This window comes from Camelus ferus, chromosome 20, assembly GCF_009834535.1.
Source record: "Camelus ferus isolate YT-003-E chromosome 20, BCGSAC_Cfer_1.0, whole genome shotgun sequence".
Classification (NCBI taxonomy): domain Eukaryota; kingdom Metazoa; phylum Chordata; class Mammalia; order Artiodactyla; family Camelidae; genus Camelus; species Camelus ferus.
In genome coordinates this window covers 21,004,974-21,022,193 of record NC_045715.1, presented here as the reverse complement: position 1 = coordinate 21,022,193, position 17,220 = coordinate 21,004,974, and the positions used below count along the sequence as shown (strand labels likewise).

The 17,220-nt window shown below is 51.6% G+C and overlaps 2 protein-coding genes and 1 long non-coding RNA gene across 3 annotated transcripts; 2 read left to right on the top strand and 1 right to left on the bottom strand.

The window, feature by feature from the left end:
• Positions 1 to 1,144: 1,144 nt before the first annotated feature.
• On the bottom strand, positions 1,145 to 1,452 carry LOC116658244. Its single transcript, XR_004313515.1, has 2 exons — positions 1,417 to 1,452; positions 1,145 to 1,320 (listed from the first exon to the last, which is right to left on the bottom strand). It is a non-coding gene; the product is annotated as an uncharacterized LOC116658244 (long non-coding RNA).
• Positions 1,453 to 4,856: 3,404 nt separating this feature from the next.
• On the top strand, positions 4,857 to 6,632 carry FKBPL (FKBP prolyl isomerase like). Its single transcript, XM_006178803.3, has 2 exons — positions 4,857 to 5,073; positions 5,319 to 6,632. Exon 2 carries the CDS (start codon positions 5,389 to 5,391, stop codon positions 6,436 to 6,438), a length of 1,050 nt encoding a protein of 349 aa, XP_006178865.1. The 5' UTR covers positions 4,857 to 5,073; positions 5,319 to 5,388; the 3' UTR covers positions 6,439 to 6,632.
• A 311-nt stretch (positions 6,633 to 6,943) lies between these two features.
• ATF6B (activating transcription factor 6 beta) lies at positions 6,944 to 15,257 on the top strand. Its single transcript, XM_006178802.2, has 18 exons — positions 6,944 to 7,104; positions 7,471 to 7,550; positions 7,689 to 7,767; positions 8,011 to 8,102; positions 8,641 to 8,776; positions 10,161 to 10,246; positions 10,387 to 10,522; positions 10,610 to 10,741; positions 10,903 to 11,036; positions 11,672 to 11,857; positions 11,949 to 12,040; positions 12,493 to 12,672; positions 12,836 to 12,943; positions 13,140 to 13,221; positions 13,423 to 13,493; positions 13,716 to 13,827; positions 13,968 to 14,052; positions 14,561 to 15,257. The coding sequence occupies exons 1-18, from the start codon at positions 6,999 to 7,001 to the stop codon at positions 14,788 to 14,790; spliced, it is 2,127 nt and encodes a 708-aa protein (XP_006178864.2). The 5' UTR covers positions 6,944 to 6,998; the 3' UTR covers positions 14,791 to 15,257.
• The last annotated feature ends 1,963 nt before the right edge of the window (positions 15,258 to 17,220 follow it).

The following is a 17,220-nucleotide window of genomic DNA, read 5'->3' as shown; positions in this document are numbered from 1 at the left end:
AACATCATCATTAGACATTTCACAATGGAAAAGGCTGCCTTTCAAGGCCTCATCCTCCCTGAAAACCCTGCCCATAAGGAAGGCACAAGCAAAATGGATCAGGAGCAGAGAGGAGAGAGGAACTATTTTGACATAAATCCCGCAGAACTAAAAACTACAGAAACCATCAAAGCTAAACAGAAGGGGAAATTTATTTAGCCTTTGGAAAGCTAGAAATTTTGTCTCTTATGCTGATGACAACTGGCAGACAGTAAGTGCGGCATATGGTTCCATGTGGTGAGGACGGAATGCAGGGGAATGTGAGGGTGTAAAAACTCCCAACCAGCTTGATGCCTGCTGACAGGGCGCTGCGAATGGGTACAGGAATACTCTGGAAAAGCTGAGACTGACAAGCTGGAGACGAATAATATGGGTGGAAAGTGGCTTCCCTTCCTTATATCTCCTGCCTTGTGCTGCGTCCTCCACCTGCAACAAATCCCTTCCATCTCTACATGTCACAGTTACAGCCATCCTCCAAGGCTCAACCCTTTGGAATCCTTTTCAGATCACCCCGGTTGGAAATAACTTCCCTGCCACTGATCACTTTTGCCCCTGCATCTGGAGCTTTTGTTAACTATCACTATTCTTGTTAGACTACTGATGGGGAGTTCGCTATTTATCTCCATGTGTCATTGGCTAATTCTGAGTCCTCAGTAAGGATTGTTGAATGGATAAGAAAAGAACTGTTCCCTGGAAAACTGAATTTTCCTCTTGGTGGATGTGGAGTCAAAAGACACAACCAAGCCAAAGATGGGGAGAAGGAGGTATTTAACACTTGCAGCAAGTAAGGAGAACACGAGGGATCTTTCCCAGAGCAGTGTGTTCTTGAATAGCAAAATTGGGGAAGTTTTAAGCTAAGGGTACATATATATTCATGAAGAGGCTTGAGCAGAGGAGGATTTAGCATAGAATTTGGGCAAAGATTGACAGAGTCCAAGCTTTAGTTGACTGAAGTCAAGAGGGTCAGAAAAGGTCAACATCAGCACCCCTTAGGTTCCTGTTGGTCTAGTGGTTGAGTGCTTGAAGGGGAAGTTAAATTCTGCAAAACGGCTCGAGAAAGTGCTTCAGGCTAGTTCTTATTATTGAAATTGAACTGGGAGTCTTCCAACAATACATTAAAAGGATCATACAACATGATCAAGTGGGATTTATCCCAAGGATGAAAGGTCTTTTCAGTATCCACAAATCAATTGGTGTGATGCACCACATTAACACATTTGAGGAATAAAAACCATATGCTCAGCTCAAGAGAGGCAGAAAAAGCTTTTGATAAAATTCAACCTCAGGAAGAGGGTAATAGCTCAGTGGTAGAGCACATCCTTGGCATGCACGAAGTCCTGGGTTCAATCCCTAGTACCTCCATTAAAAAAGTTCAACATCCATTTACAATTAAAAATGCTCCATAAAGTGGGCATACAGAGAACGTATTTCAACATAATCAAATCCACACATGACAAACCCACAGCTAACATCATACTCAATGGTGAAAAGCTGAAAGCATTTCCTCTAAGATCAGGAAAAAGACAAGAATGTTTACTCTCGCCACTTTCATTCAACATAGTTTTGGAAGTACAGCAATCAGAGAAGAAAAGGAAATAAAAGTGGTCCAAGTTGAGGGGGGGGGGGAGTAAAACTGCCACTGTTTGCAGATGACATGATACTATACATAGAAAATACTAAAGATGTTACCAGATGAATTTGGTAAAGTTGCAGGATACAAAATTAATAGACAGAAATCTGTTGCATCTCTACACACTAACAATGAAATATCATAAAAAGAAATTAAGGAAACAATCCCATTTACCATCACATCAAAAAGAATAAAATACCTAGGAATAAACCTACCTAGGGAGGCAAAAGACCTGTACTCTGAAAACTGTAACACTCTGATGAAAGAAATTGAAGATGACACAAACAGATGGGAAGATAGACCACGTTCTTGGATTGGAAGAATCAATATTGTTAAAATGGCCATACTACTCAAGACAATATCCAGATTCAATGTGATCCCTATCAAATTACTAATGGCATTTTTCACAGAACTGGAACAAAAGAAATTTTTAAGTTTGTATGGAAACACTAAAGACCTTGAATAGAACTGGAAGCCTTTACAACTGATTCATTGTCTTTGCTATTGTTACTTCTTTTGCCTGGTATTGCATTGCATTGTTCCCCTTAAAATCTTTATGATTGAGACCCGTTCAAGGGCAAGCATTGTGGCTAGGCTTAGATCACAAAATGGCTTGGGCCTCAAATGGCTTCTCTTATGTTAAAAAGCTATTATCTGGTTCTTTTCTTATGGGGACCCCACTACCCTATCTGCTTACAGAATCTTAGGTCACCCATTTGGAGGGGAAGTGTCATGCTCTGTGTGTGCTGAAACAACATGGAACCACCAGTAGCTCACAATTACCCCACACCAGCTCATGAACATCTCCCTGGGTTCTGCCATCAGCCTAGATCTTTAATGAAGGCAAAACAATGCCCTTAATGGGGCAGGGCAAGGAGAGCAGTAGAATATGGCCAGGTCCTCTGAGAGCCCACGTTCTCTAGCCAGGCCTGGGGATATAATCCTCCGGGTTTGTATCCCTTCTTGCTGATTCTTTAGTGACTGTCTCCAGAGAACTGAGCCCTAGCATAATAGGACTCATGGGGCAGGGAACTGGGAGAGAGCAAGCAGTGTGAGTCCATCAACATTCATGCAGTAATACTTTGCGGGGGCAGCTTAGGCTACTGCCCATTTCTGAGCTTTCACCTCTTGGCCCCTTCCTAGTCCTGTGTTTCTCAAGCTGAGACCTGGGGAACCTACAGATCCATGAATGTCTTCTCTGGGGACTTCTCAGTCCTCTTATAAAACTTAGAAATTTTGTGTTTTCATTTTAATGGATCATCTTCTTAAAAATAAAAATATTTTCATTTTGGATGATTTGGATTACTGTTTTTAGGGGTTTCAGTGCCTATGTTTGTTTTTATGTATAGTCACAATGGTGACAAGGGATTCTCTTAAGGAGACAAATTTGACTATTTAATTCAGTTTTCCTCAGTATGGCGTCTTTTGGTGTATTCTCAGAGGTTCAGCTCTAACTCATTCTTTAGATGGCAGCAAAAAATGCCTCATTCTCAAGAAGTATGCCCTCATCTCTCATTCACTCTCATGGCATCACACACACTTCTTCATACCGCTGTAATTACTTATTCTCCATGGCCAGACTATAAGTTCCATGAGAGCAGAGACTGTCTAAGTATCCCCAGTTCCTACCATTCTGCCTGGAACATAGCAGATGCTCAATAAATATTTGTTGAATGAATGAATGGAGAAGAAGGAAACAAAAGAAATAGAGACAAGATCCATGCCCTGTGGATTGTGTTCCAGTGATGGAACTGAAACACACAGAAAACAGTAAGAGAACATTACAAAGCAATACACTTGTAACAGAGTATAGTTTCTTTCAGCTGAGAGAAACAAATCTTCAAAGGGTCATTGGAGTGGACCTCTCAGTTAAGGCACACATAATACAAATTAGCAATCTTTGTCCAGGGATTAGGGTATAATCAAATCTTTTGTGACTATTCTTAACTTTCTGCCTTTCCCAGAAATCCCTGAAATGAAAAGGGGAAGAGGGAGGGAGAAAAGGTAGGTTAATTTTCAATAGGAACACGGGGATTCTAAGAATCAGAGTATTTAGCCTTAGTCACAGTGGACTAAGGTTACTCTGGCACAGAACCCAGAAATAAACTTGAGGGGAAAAGAAGTCTAGGTTAGTGATCTGAGGCTCAACACAGAAATGGAGGGGACTGTTTTGGCACAAGTCTGTGGTTAGTGATGAAATTACCTCCCCTCCTGGCTGTCCTGGCGCGGCCCTTGTAGTTTGGGGCACAGCGGCATGGTGTTAGAGAGCAAATGGAAGAGGGAGCCAAAGTGAGGTACTGAGAATGGAATTCTCCTTCCCTGAAGAGCTGTGGTGGCTGAGCCTGTGCAGGGAGCTGGACAAGCAATGCTGAATCACAAAGGGGACCTACACCTTTTATTAGGAAGAGGAGGACCAGTTTTCCACTGATACACCCAGTGGAGCAGGTTACACTAGTTATATATGCAAAATATAGGACAAACTAAATGGGCACAGAGCAAGGGGTGAAGAGAATGGCATGAGATTATTCTAGAATCATGCTATTCAAAGTGTGGTCCGTGGACCAGCAGCAACAGCATCCAAGAGCTTGCTAGAAATGCAGACTCGCAAGTCCCACCCTAGACTTCCTTAATCAGAACCTGCTATTTAACAAGTTCACCAGATGATACGTATACACATTAAAGTTTGAAAAGCACTAAGACTTCTGGAGGAAGAAGAGGTGGAAAAGCATTGATAAATATGAGGGGAAAGGTAAGGAAAGCCTCAGGTGGTCCCTCAAGGGAACGGGACAGTTAGGAAGAGAGTTCATTTTGAAGCACCCTAGATTGAAGGGGAGAAGGAGCAGACGGGTGGACCCTGGCTGGGCGCCCTGAACATAGGGATAAGGTGATTAGCACAGGTGAGCCCGAGGTTGCCAGATACAATGCTGGTTGCTGCCGCTATCATTCACCACCAGCTCCACAATTCCCCACTCTACCCTCATTCGCCACAATCTCCCTTTCCAGGACTTCTCCAGACTTTGACTCTGAATAGCTTGGCCAGGCAACCTCGCCTAGTTGGGTTCGATTTGGCCTAGGTCGGTTGTAAGGCCTGGAGCTTCCCGGTTGCGGGGTTGGGAGGAGTGGTGGGGTTTGGGGGCGGGGTGGGAAATGATGTCATGTCCAAAAGGCGGGCTAACCAGACTTCCCCTCCTCCCGATTGGCTGCCAGGAATTTGACTAGATTCTCCGTCTCGCGGGCTCCAGGGTTAGCTGTCAGCGTCTCTCCCCAGCTGCTCCCTGGCCCCCCAGACAGTTCTCTCCGCTTGGGGCAAGACTCCGAGCACAGTACTCAGTAGCACTTGGCTTCGGAAGAAGTGATTCGAATGGTCCAGCTATTGCCACCAGGCGATGAGCTTCGGCCGCCAGGTACTTTTTGACTGGATCGACTGTCCGTAGTTGGGACGGCTACCCAAGCCGCAGGGAATTGTGGAACTTATAGTTCTAGGTTAGTTCGGGGTTGGAAGGGAGGCTTGAGCCGAGCAGAGATTTTTGGAGGAAAAAAAGAAAAAGAGGATTTTGAGGGCTGGGACCGCGTCCTAGGAAGACAGGAAAGTCGTCTAAATAAGAATCCTGCTGTTAGCGTTGTTTTGACTTTTTTTTTTCAAATCAAGTGCTGACCAAAGGTGCCATCCCTTTCTGACCAAAACTGTTTACCCACGGTGAAAGGGACCGGGCACCCAAATGGAGACGCCACCAGTCAATCCAATGGGAGAGAAGGACACCTCTCAACCGCAGCAACAATGCGGAAAGAACTTCCGGAAGAACTTTGATTCAGCTACTCAAATTAGGCAGCAGCCCCGAGACCCTCCTACCGAAATCCTTGAGCTGAGAGTGAGCCCAGATCCAGCCATCCAAATTCTAGAGAATCCTCAAGAAACTGAAAATCTGGCCGCTGGACTTGAAGGAGACTCTGATAAGTCTCATGGATCAGCCAGTGAGATGCCAGAGCCCCTTGAAGCTTCTGACCTCTGGTACTGTCCTGATGGGAGCTTTGTCAAGAAGATCATAACCCATGGCCATGGCTTGGACAAACCCAAGCTGGGCTCCCGCTGCCGGGTACAGGCTTCTGGATTTCCTTTGGGGTCAGGGCTGCCAGAGGGTTGGACAGAGCTAACTATGGGGTTAGGCCCATGGCGGGAGGAATCCTGGGGGGAGCTCATAGAAAAATGCTTGGAGTCCATGTGTCAAGGTGAAGTGGCAGAGCTTCAGCTCCCTGGGTGCTCTGGACCTCCTATCAGGCTCACACTGGCCTCCTTCACTCAGGGCCGGGACTCCTGGGAGCTGGAGGCCGCCGAGAAGGAGGCCCTGGCCAGGGAAGAACGTGCAAGGGGCACAGAATTATTTCAAGCTGGGAACCCTGAAGGGGCTGCCCGATGCTATGGACGGGCTCTTAGGCTGCTGCTGACTTTACCCCCACCTGGCTCTCCAGAACGAACTGTCCTTCATGCCAACCTGGCTGCCTGTCAGTTGCTGCTAGGGCAGCCCCATTTGGCAGCCCAGAGCTGTGATCGGGTGCTGGAGCAAGAGCCTGGCCATTTAAAGGCCTTGTACCGAAGAGGGGTTGCCCAGGCTGCTCTTGGGAACCTGGAAAAAGCAAGTGCTGACTTCAAGAAGGTGCTGGCAGTAGACCCGAAAAACCGGGCAGCCCAGGAAGAGCTGGGAAAGGTGATCATTCAGGGGAAGAAACAGGATGCAAGGCTGGCTCAGGGACTGCGCAAGATGTTTGGCTGATTAAAAGTTAAACCTTAAAAGAGACAGGAACCTGTGAATTGTGGTCTATGCTGTGAGATGGGGGGTAGGGGGGACGGCCAGAGGGAGGGTTTCACCGATATCCCTTTCCCAGCTTTTGCCTTCCTAGGGGAGGTAGCAGTGATCTCAGGGCGCTTCTTTACCCTTTTACCATTAAAAAGCCATATGTCATGTGTGCTATGGGGTTTTTTTTTTGGGGGGGGTTGCTTTTCCATCTCCGAAGATGAATAGAAGCCGTCCAAACGAAATTTAGGACTGGCTGAGGGAGACGGCAGACCTTTAAAACCTGGGAGCTGCATTTCCTAAGCGATTTCTGGCTGGGTCCAGCTGGCGCATGCGCAAACCTCACTGCCCAGTTCTGTGGAAGCGCTGGCCTTCCACGCTCGCATTGGCCGGGCCTGTACAGCCACCGCTTCTATTGACTCACGTGCTCAGTACCCAGGTCTCTTACTGGTCGATAGCGCTTCCGGGACGACCCCTCGCTTTTTAAGAGTCAACTGATTAGTTGCTGATGGGGAGAGGCGGGCCTTGGGAACCGTCTCATGGTTGGGGGGCGGGGGGGAAAGATGGCGGAGCTGATGCTTCTCAGCGAGATTGCGGATCCGACGCGTTTTTTCACCGATAATTTGCTGAGCCCGGAGGACTGGGGTGTGTGGAGTGTAGGCCTCGGGGTGGGGAGAGGGCTGTGGCATACTGTGTCCCTAAGGCGCGGAGGCCCATAGAGGAAGGCTGGGCAAATAGGGAATCTACTGTCTGAAGGAAGGCGGAACAGAGGGGCTAGTTGTGCTTTGGGGGAGGAAACGGGAGTTGGGGAAGACCTGTACTCCCTGCGGAAATCTGGAGTTATTCCGGGGTCGGGGAAGGAGGAGTGAAGTTCTTTAGCTGTATCACTTTTCTAGTGGGCGGGCGGTGGGTCTGGCCGAGCCGAGCCAATGAGGGATGGGGTGAGGGCAGAGTGTGGATCCTTGTGCGGCGCTACCGGACGACCCCCATGACCGTCCGCGCCTCTTGCAGACAGCACCTTGTACGCCGGCCTGGATGAAGTGGCCGAGGAGCAGACGCAGCTCTTCCGTTGCCTGGAGCAGGATGTCCCGGTATCGCTCCCCAAGCCTAGTCTCTTACCCTGGGTGGGTGGGAATGGTCCCAGAACCAGGACTCGTCCCCAGGCCAGAGCTCATCTGGAGCCACCACTTCCTCCTCACCCCTGCCGCCTAATATCCTCCCTTATTCAGTTTGGCAGCAGCCCCCTGGACTTGGGGATGGATATCAGCCCTCCCGAACCCCCCTGGGACCCTCTGCCTATCTCTCCAGGTAAGATACCCTTTGTGAGTCCCTCACCTTCCAGAAACCCTGATCTTCCCATTGTTCCCCAGAAATTATGTGATTCCTCTTATCCTCACGCCTCCTCCACCCCAGTGCCTGTAGACTCCTTTCCGTCTTTGATCCCTTATATGTGCTCCTTCCCCCTTGCCCAGGGAGGGGTCCTTACCTGGGGTCCTTGGACACATTTTGGACTCTTGCTTCCTAGTTATGTTCTAACCCCTTTTCCTTCAGATCTTCAGGTGAAGTCTGAGCCATCCTCTCCCTGCTCTTCCTCCTCCCTCAGCTCTGAATCATCACATCTTTCCACAGAGCCCTCCACCCAGGTGAGAGAGTCATCTCCCTCCTACTCTCCGCGGCAGGGACTCAGCTCCCTTCCCTTCACCTGCAGATGCTGAGGGAATGATCTGTGCTTTGAGTCGTGGGGGTGGGGGTGGGGGTGGGGGGCTTTTCCGCCTTTGCCATTTCTTTAATCTCCTCGTTTTCCACATCTACACTCTGGTTGTCTAGAATTGAAAATGGAGTTTTTTAATATACAGAAATATGTGGCAGCTATGGTGGGGCTAGGAAGAAGAAAGTTGTTAGCTGCTGAGAGTTCTGGAACTGTTCTTAGCCAAGTTGTCCACTCTAAGGCAGTTTTTGAAATCGTGAGACTTCATCATCCCTCCCAGGAATAAAGTAGAAAGAGAGAACAAGGGGCCAGAGGCAGCTTAGGGAGATGTTGAGTACCTTTCAAAGCAGAAGGTCAAGTAACTGGTGGTTCAGTTAAGCTTTAAAGCATTTGTTCTAGCTCTTACTCTCAACACGTCCTTTGTTTTCTTTCCTTGTTTTTGTGCCCTCTGCTTCACCCTCACTTTTACCCAGGCCTCTGGTGTAGGGGAGGTGCTGGTTGTGAAGACAGAGTCCTTGGCACCCCCACTCTGCCTCCTGGGAGATGATCCAACATCCCCATTTGAAACTGTCCAGATCAATGTGGGCCCCACCGCCGATGATCCCTCAGGTAATAACAGCCTACGTCATCCCCAGGCCACACCAAGGTAGAGTGTACGTACATGTGTGCGTGTGTGCGTGTTTGTATGGGAAGGGGGACTGCAGTCAGCAGGACAGGGAGGAAAAGGTGGGAGGGGAAACAGCAGATAACCAGGAGAGAGGCCAGGAATAGGAGGGAGAATTTCAGGAAATCACAGCAAAGGCAGCACTGAAGAGATGGGGATGATTTTTCTTTCTTTTCTTGTTCATACCTGCTGTGTGATTGAACTTCTCATTGCTTTGCTTTTTTTATAAAAACTTGTGGACAGTTTAGGGCATATTTATCTATGTTACTTTTCCCTCAAGATTTCATTATAAAAGTTTTCGAACATACAGGAAAGTTGGGATACCCTATACCCAACTCCTAGATTCTACAAATAACATTACTTGTGCTATTTTTTTAAAGTGTTATTGAGTTTATTTACTCTTATATATTTATTCAGCACCTGCATTTATTGAGCACCTACTCCATGCCAGATACTGGACAGGGTGCTGGAGATACAGAGATGAAGAACATATAACCACCACACTGACTTAAGAATCCTGCAGTGTGGTCAGGGGAGAAAGACAAGGAAGGTGTAGAGATTATCACAAGATGCCATGAAAGCTCATAAGAGGGCTGAACCTGGCTCTCAGATGGGTTCACCTACATGGGGCAGTCAACAAGTCTCAAAGAGAGATTTATCAGAGGCCATGAAGGCTCAGAGGTGACTGAGCTTTGCAACTTGGTGCCTAGAAGGCTGACAGAGTACGAAGGGAATCTGTATAAAGGGACAACCAGTGAGCCCTGTTTAAGACCAGTTGAATCTGGGTGACCAGGGGTTGGGGGTGGGAGGCATGAGGATGGAAGTGACCAGCAGGGAGCTTGGGAGTCAGAATCAGGACACCAGGAAGCAGTCAAGGGTAGAAACATAGCCTGGGTAGTTGTTAGCGTGGAGATGCCTGATAGCATTGGGCCAGGGTGCAGTAAAAGTCTAACCAGACAGGAATTCAGGCCCATAGGAATGCTGCAGAGTCCCTGCTTGGGCCTCGTCTCCATGAACGGACAAGGTGTATGAGGAAGAAAGAGGGAGAGAGAAGGGCAAGGGCAGCCATGGGGGAAACTCAGCACTGGTGAAAACACCTGAGAGGGGCCATGGAGGGAGAGAGGGGGTCCTGGGTGAAGAGGGGGAAGGAGAGCCAGCAGGTCAGCAGCTCCGTGGCTCCCCTCCTCCCAGACTGCCCTCCTCAGCAAGAACAGTTTTCCTTTCAGGTGCAAGGAAAATGACCATGTCTCCCATCTCCCCATCTTGGCCCTTGTCTCCTTCAGTGCTTCTCTGATACCCAGCTTTTTGTCTTGTCCTGCCATCCCACAGATGTCCAGATTAAGATAGAACCTGTCTCTCCATCTTCCTCCATCAACTCTGAGGCGTCCCTGCTCTCTGCAGAGTCCTCCAGCCAGGTGAGCATCAGCGTCCCTGCCTCCCTCCAGCACCCCGTGAGTCCCTCCTGACTCTCAGAAGTGTGAACACTTTCTCTTCTTCAGCTTCTTCTCCTCAGCCCTCCTCCTGACTCACATATCTTCTGGAATGCCCCACATAGGCTTTTATAGGAGAGGAGGTACTGGAAGTGAAGACAGAGTCCCCATCCCCTCAAGGCTGTCTCCTGCGGGATGTCGCAGGCGCCCCACTTGGTGCCGTTCAGATCAGCGTGGGCCCATCCTCCGATGGCTCCTCAGGTAATGGGGCCTCCTGACACCTGGGATCCCTGGCAAGAGGACTGTAGTCCTCATATTCCTTCCTTCTTTCCTTTCACCTTCCTTCAGGCAAAGCCCTGCCCGCCCGGAAGCCACCGCTGCAGCCCAAACCTGTGGTGATAACTGCTGTCCCGATGCCACCCAGAGCTGTGCCTCCCAGCACCGCTGTCCTTCTGCAGCCCCTCGTCCAGCCACCCCCAGGTACTGAAAAAGGAGAGAAGGAGGCCACTTGGATTGACCCTCTCAGGGAGCTCACAGCCATTGAGGCTCCCAACCCTTGGGTGCTCGGGTGTGGCTGCGGACACAAGGAACCCACCTGACTTCCAGCTCTCTGACCTCCTTCTCCTGCTCACTTGCCCCAGTGTCGCCAGTCCTCCTCATCCAAGGTGCTATTCGAGTCCAGCCTGAGGGACCGAACCCCCCTGCTCCAAGACCTGAGAGGAAGAGCATTGTTCCAGCTCCTATGCCAGGGAACTCCTGCCCACCTGAGGTGGATGTAAGTATTGGGGAGGGAGGAGTAGGGATGGTAGTGGAGGGGAAGAGAACTGTAATGCGAGAGAACTGTAGAGTGAAAAGAGAGCAAAAAGTGAGGAAGTGGGCCCATAAAATGATCCTGAAGGTCAGAGTGGACCTCTTTCATACAAGAGTATCAACTCCTTGTAGTTTGAGGCTCTTCACCTTTGCTGTCACTGCAGATGGAGAAATGGGAGTGGTCTCAGTAAATCAGTCAGGGCAGTCATACTGTGTGGTGGAAGAGGGATGCTGCTTCCTAAGGGAAAACTAGGTAAACTCTTCTTTCATTATAGCAAGCTTAAACGTTGGGTCCTAAAAAGGAGAACTGAGAAGAAAGACCACCCATCAAGGAAAGGAACTGAGAATGGAGGAAGTTCCTCCTACAGTCTTAACTTCTCTCAGCTCTGAGGATCAGGATTACGGAGTGGTTGAGAGCAGGGCCCCTTCCCTGAAATGTTTTAGTAGAGAGGAAAAACCCCTCTCTGGCTGTGCAAGCAGAGATTAGGGAGGCAGGAGAGTAGCGCCCTAGAGCGTGGAGTAACGGGTCCCTGGAGCAGAGGACGTGGCTCCCCTCTCGCCCCGCCCCTCTTTCATTCTCTTTGACCCTCTCCTGCGTAGGTGAAGCTGCTGAAGCGGCAGCAGCGAATGATCAAGAACCGGGAGTCAGCCTGCCAGTCCCGGAGGAAGAAGAAAGAGTACCTGCAGGGGCTGGAAGCGAGGCTGCAGGCCGTGCTGGCCGACAACCAGCAGCTCCGGCGGGAGAATGCTGCCCTCCGCCGGCGGCTGGAGGCCCTGCTGGCTGAGGTAAGACCCGGGTGTCCTTGGGAGACCAGCGGGTGTTGGGCTCCCGGGGATGACTCACCCTCTCCAGCTTCCCTCTTTCTCTGTACCTTAGAACAGCGAGCTCAAGTTAGGGTCCGGAAACAGGAAGGTGGTCTGCATCATGGTCTTCCTTCTCTTCATTGCCTTCAACTTTGGGCCTGTCAGGTGAGACCCTCCTTGCCTCCCCAGAACCTTCTGGGTGGAGCTCACCCCTCTGCTGCCTGATTGCCTGCTTTGGCGCCCTCCCTTTCATCCCACGTACCCACAGACAGCTATGGTGTCCTTGACACTGATGGTGTATCCAGCCAGTCCTTTCTTGTTCCATCATTTCTCTCATAAATGATAGGTTGTGGAGTAGATGATGGTGAGAACACTGATAAAAACAGTGACTGTCGAGTGCTTCCTTAGTTCCGGGCTCTTGGTTCAGCGCTCTCCTTTTCTCATGTTTTCTGGCTGGCTAGGGGTAGGGACTGCTCTCATTCCATCCTACAGGTGAAGAGGTTCAGTCTCAAAGAGCAGATTGGAACCAGGCAGGCTGTCTGCAGAGCACTTGCTCTTAACTAGCCCCTCATTGAAGCTGGAATTCTTCCTCATACTCTGTCCTTCCCCATCCACAGCATCAGTGAGCCTCCTCCAGCTCCCATCTCTCCTCGGATGAGCAGAGAGGAGCCTCGACCCCGGAGACACTTGCTGGGGTTCTCGGCCCAAGAGCCTGTTCATGGAGCTGAGCCCCCGCAGCGTCCTTCTCAGGGCCCCGAGGAGCCCCAGTCCAGCCCTGCAGGCCAGCCAAGCTTCAGGTGAGGAGAGGGCCCTCTCTATTTTGGGGGTCCTGAGTGTGTCTTCTCCCTCAAAGCTAACTTTGAGGAGAGCCAGAGTTGTTCTTTTACATCATTGTCTTCTTCTTTGATGGGGGAGTGCGGGGCAGCCCTGGGTCATTGCCTCCTCCCTGCCTCACTCCAGGAACCTGACGGCCTTCCCCGGGGGCGCCAGGGAGCTGCTGCTGAGAGACCTGGACCAGCTCTTCCTCTCCTCTGATTGCCGGCACTTCAACCGAACTGAGTCCCTGAGGTGTGGGGGATTCACCACTGGGGCGCCTTCCCTGTTGTCCTGAGCTCCCCTACTCCCCCTGCCCCCAGACGGCCTGGCTGTCCCGTGTGCTGAAGCACCAGCTCGCCTTGCCCTCAGTCCTCCTCTCCCTCCCTCGGGCGATGAGAGTAGGAGAGTGGCCGGGCATGGAGGTGTTACCCTTCCTCTGCTTCCCCAGGCTTGCTGATGAGCTCAGTGGCTGGGTCCAGCGCCACCAGAGAGGCCGGCGGAAGGTCCCTCCGAGGGCCCAGGAGAGGCAGGTAGGAGGGCATGGGGCTGCTTCAAGGACAGCCAGGTGAGGACAGGGGCTAACTGTCCTGGGGATTTTAAGTAGTTATCGAACTGTGGGGGTTGGGGGCAGTGGAAGGGTGGGTGTGCGGTGGCGTTGGCTTCCAGGGGCCGTCTGTCTCTTTCCCTTTTCCCTTCACCCTCTTCAAATCCTTAGATACTTCTCCTTCCAGAAGTCTCAGCTATGGAAGAAGTCACCTCCATTTAAGGCAGTCCCCACCCAGCCCCTTGGGCCCCCAGAAAGGTGAGTCTTTACTGGGTGCTTATTATTAAGGGAGGTTCCACTCCAAAGAGCTATACCCCCAGGGACCGTCCTGTGCTTGGAGTTTTGTCACCCCTGGCATTATGCCTCCTTCATCCACCAGGGGTCTCCTGTCTCTTTTTCTCTCATCCTCTCCGCTTTCCCCAGTGGAAACTGGGCACTGGGTTTTAGTTGCTCACAATTCCTGTTTCCCCACTTGCCTAGGGATTCTGTGGGCCAGCTGCAGCTATATCGCCACCCAGACCGTTCGCAGCCAGAGTTCCTGGATGCAATCGACCGACGGGAGGACACATTTTATGTTGTCTCCTTCCGAAGGGTGAGTTTCTCCTCCTGGCCTGTCCCCATCACCCTGGGTTCTCTAGCAGTCTGTCTGCAGGTTGAGGCTGTAGAGTATGGCCAGGGAGCCTGTCGGCATCTTCTTCTCCATCCTTTCGGCCTGGCCCCTCTGTTTCCCAGGACCACCTGCTGCTCCCAGCCATCAGCCACAACAAGACCTCTCGGCCCAAGATGTCCCTGGTGATGCCCGCCATGGCCCCCAATGGTAATTCTTTCCCTGCCCAGTGTGGGGAGGGATCCTGAAATTGAGGGAGGGGGAAGTTCTGATAGGAGATCTAGCATGCGGAGTTGAGGGGGGAAATGGGGAGCGGAGCGGGGATACCGCAGAGATGCTAGATGCCTGGGTGAGAAGCTGGAAAGGGGTGGAGAGAAAAACAAGATACAGGAGACTGACGGGAGGCCAGTGAGGGTGCGGGTCCTCCCTTAGTGGAGGTGTTGGGCAGATGAGGGGTGGGCTGGGAACCTGCCAGACTCTTACTTCCTTTTTTCTCCTGATATCCTCCCCTCTGTGACCTCACACTCATAAATGCCATTTTCTCTTCCTACTTCTTTCCTTTTCCCTGCACCAACTCCATCCCTACCCTCTCTCTGAACTCCCACTGGGGATCTGCCTCATCACCCTTGCCCTTTCCTCCCTGTCCACCACCACTTTTCCAACCCCTCCTCTCTGTGTGCCTCCCCTCCCCTCTCCCTCACCTCTTCCCTTCTCACAGAGACCCTGTCAGGCCGGGGGCCCCCGGGGGACTATGAGGAGATGATGCAGATCGAGTGTGAGGTCATGGACACCCGGGTGATTCACATCAAGACCTCCACAGTGCCCCCCTCGCTCCGAAAACAGCCGTCCTCCACCCCGGGCAATGCCACAGGCGGCCCCTTGCCAGCTTCTGCATCCAGCCAGGCCCCCCCGGCTGCCCATCAGCCCCTCTACCTCAATCATCCCTGACCTCTGCTGCTCACATTGACTTAGAACTGGGGGGCAGGGGTGGGGCTGACCTAGTGGGACTGTTTTGAATTTTCCCCATCCCTGGGCTTGGGGCAGTTGGTCAAGGAAAGATAGGTGAGGGGTTAAGCACCTATTTGGGGTGGGGTGGAATTTTACCTCTCTTCGTGCCCCTTTTTGGAATATAGGGCTTCTCTCATTTCTAGGAACCCCCAGTCCCTCCTTCTTTCTTTGAAGGTGTTGAGTGAGGTTAAGTGTGGTGGGGGAGCTCCTGTACATTGTTTATTCTTTTGTTTCTATTTGGGGGGGTGGAGGTGGGAATTTAGTCCCCAGGTGGGACAAGGGGAGTTTTTACATTTGGGACCTAGTTACTGGGCGTAAAGGAGGCATGGTGGAGGGAGGCCAGGTTGATGTTTGTGCATATCTTCTTTTTTATTATTAAATAAACAACTTGGAGGGAGTTGAAGGAACGATGGCTCATGACAGGGAATTTGGGGGAAGGTGGCTTCTGTAGGGCCCGTATGTCAGAACCAAGCACTGAAGACATAGCTGGCTCTGGGGTGGGGAGGGTGTGCGATCGCAGACCTCAAGTCATCCCCTTACCCCACCCCTGCAACTCTGGACGTCTGCTGTCTAACGGGGGAGCGGGGGAGTGATGTCCCATGGCGTGACCAGCCAGAGGATACAGATCCTGGAATGTGTCTGAGTAAACAGGAAGGACAGGGGGCCCCACGCCCTTTAGGGTGAGCAGCCTCCCTGGGTCCCCGGCCCTCTAGCAGGTTCTCCCCCGCTTGCTTTCCAGGATGAGCAGCTCGAACAAACAGTGGAGCTGGGGCCAAGGGCTGTGAGCCCAGAGAGGAGGAGCCACAGGGGACAGGGGGCAGTGTTTGGAGAGAAGGGGGATGTTGAAGAACATCTTCTTAGCCCTAAACTGGAGGCAACTGAGATTGAGAACCCAGTTGAAAATAAGGGATGAGTGAGGGGCCAGCAGGAAAGGCTGTACTTTCTAATTAGGAGGAAGGGGGACAGGATGAAGGGTGGGGGGCCAAGTCTCATTCAACCTGGGGGGGTCCCCTGTCAGCAGCTCCTGTCCGGCAGCACCTCCGGCCTGGCCCTGCAGGAGTGTCCTGGGTCAGTGGGAGGGTGTGGGCTAGGCCTGGGCTCAACGCCCAGATCACTGGACAGGGGCCGCCTGGGCCACAAGCCCAGGCCTGAAACGGGGGAAGAACCTCACGTGTCCAGCCAGGCTCTCCCCCTTCCCCATTACTGTGTTTGGGGTGAAAACAGACCAAGTAACTACGGCAACCTGGAACCAGGGCCCCCAGGAACTAGGCCTCACCTCCTTCCAGAGGGCAGTCCTGGCTCCTCCATCAGCACTTCCTGTCCCAACGTCCCTCGAGCCTTATCCAGCCTCATCCAGGCGGTGAGTGCAAGGAGAACAAGGAGTTTGGAGGCAGACCACCTGAGTGGGAGTGGGAGTCCCTGCTTTGCCTTTTATTAGTGGGCCTCCTTAAGAGGTAACTTAAACACTCTGAGCCTTAGTTTCCTCATCTGTGAAATGGGCTACTCCTACCCACGTCTCAGGGTTGATGTGAGGATAAAAGATGATGTTCACAGTGCCTGGTCCATAGTGGGCACACCCTCCCCTCATCCCTTGCTCCTTTCTCTCTCCATTTACCTGTCCTTTTCTCCTCTGTTCCACTTTTAACCCATCTGGGTCCATCACTGTTTCATTGTCCCATTGCTTTTTCTCTTTCCTGCCCCACCCGCCCCCACTGCTCGGGAAAGTGTTTGAAGTACTGGCATCAGCCTGGTGCTCTCGGGTGGGGCCTGCAGCTCCTCCTGCGAAGTGGCAGCTAGGGACAGCTGGCACTTGGGTGTGAACCAGGCAGGAATCAGGCTCTTTTGGACCAGGGAGTGGGGTGGTGGGAAGGCCCGAGAGGGGTGTGAAGAGGAGGTCAGTCGGCTGCAGGGGTGAAGGCAGGTCTGTCTGGGCTGCCGCCCTCCAGGCCCACGTGGGTGTCCAGCCACAGCCCCCGTTTGGTCATCTCAGCATGCTGGCCACTGTAACTTAGTGCCTCCTGTTGGCTCCTTCCTGTCTCAGGCCCTCTTTATCTTTCTGTTCTGCTTTCCTTCCTCAGAATCCGCCTTTTGTTCCTCTTACCACCCCTGACGCACTCTCTCTCCCTCTTCTCTTTTCTCTAGGCTTCTTTCCTGCATCGCTTTGCCCTCTACCCAGCACGAGTCCCCGCCTTCTCTTTCTGACTCTTTAGTCTGTTCATCTGTTGTTTCTCGCTGTTTTTGTATTTCCCCTTCCTTCCCCTCGGCCTCACTATCTGCTCCCTTTCTTTTTTCGTTGTCTTCTCATCCCCTCCCTCTGCTGACCCTGGACACGTCCTCCCTTGTCACACCACCCCCTCCATTGCCCTCTCC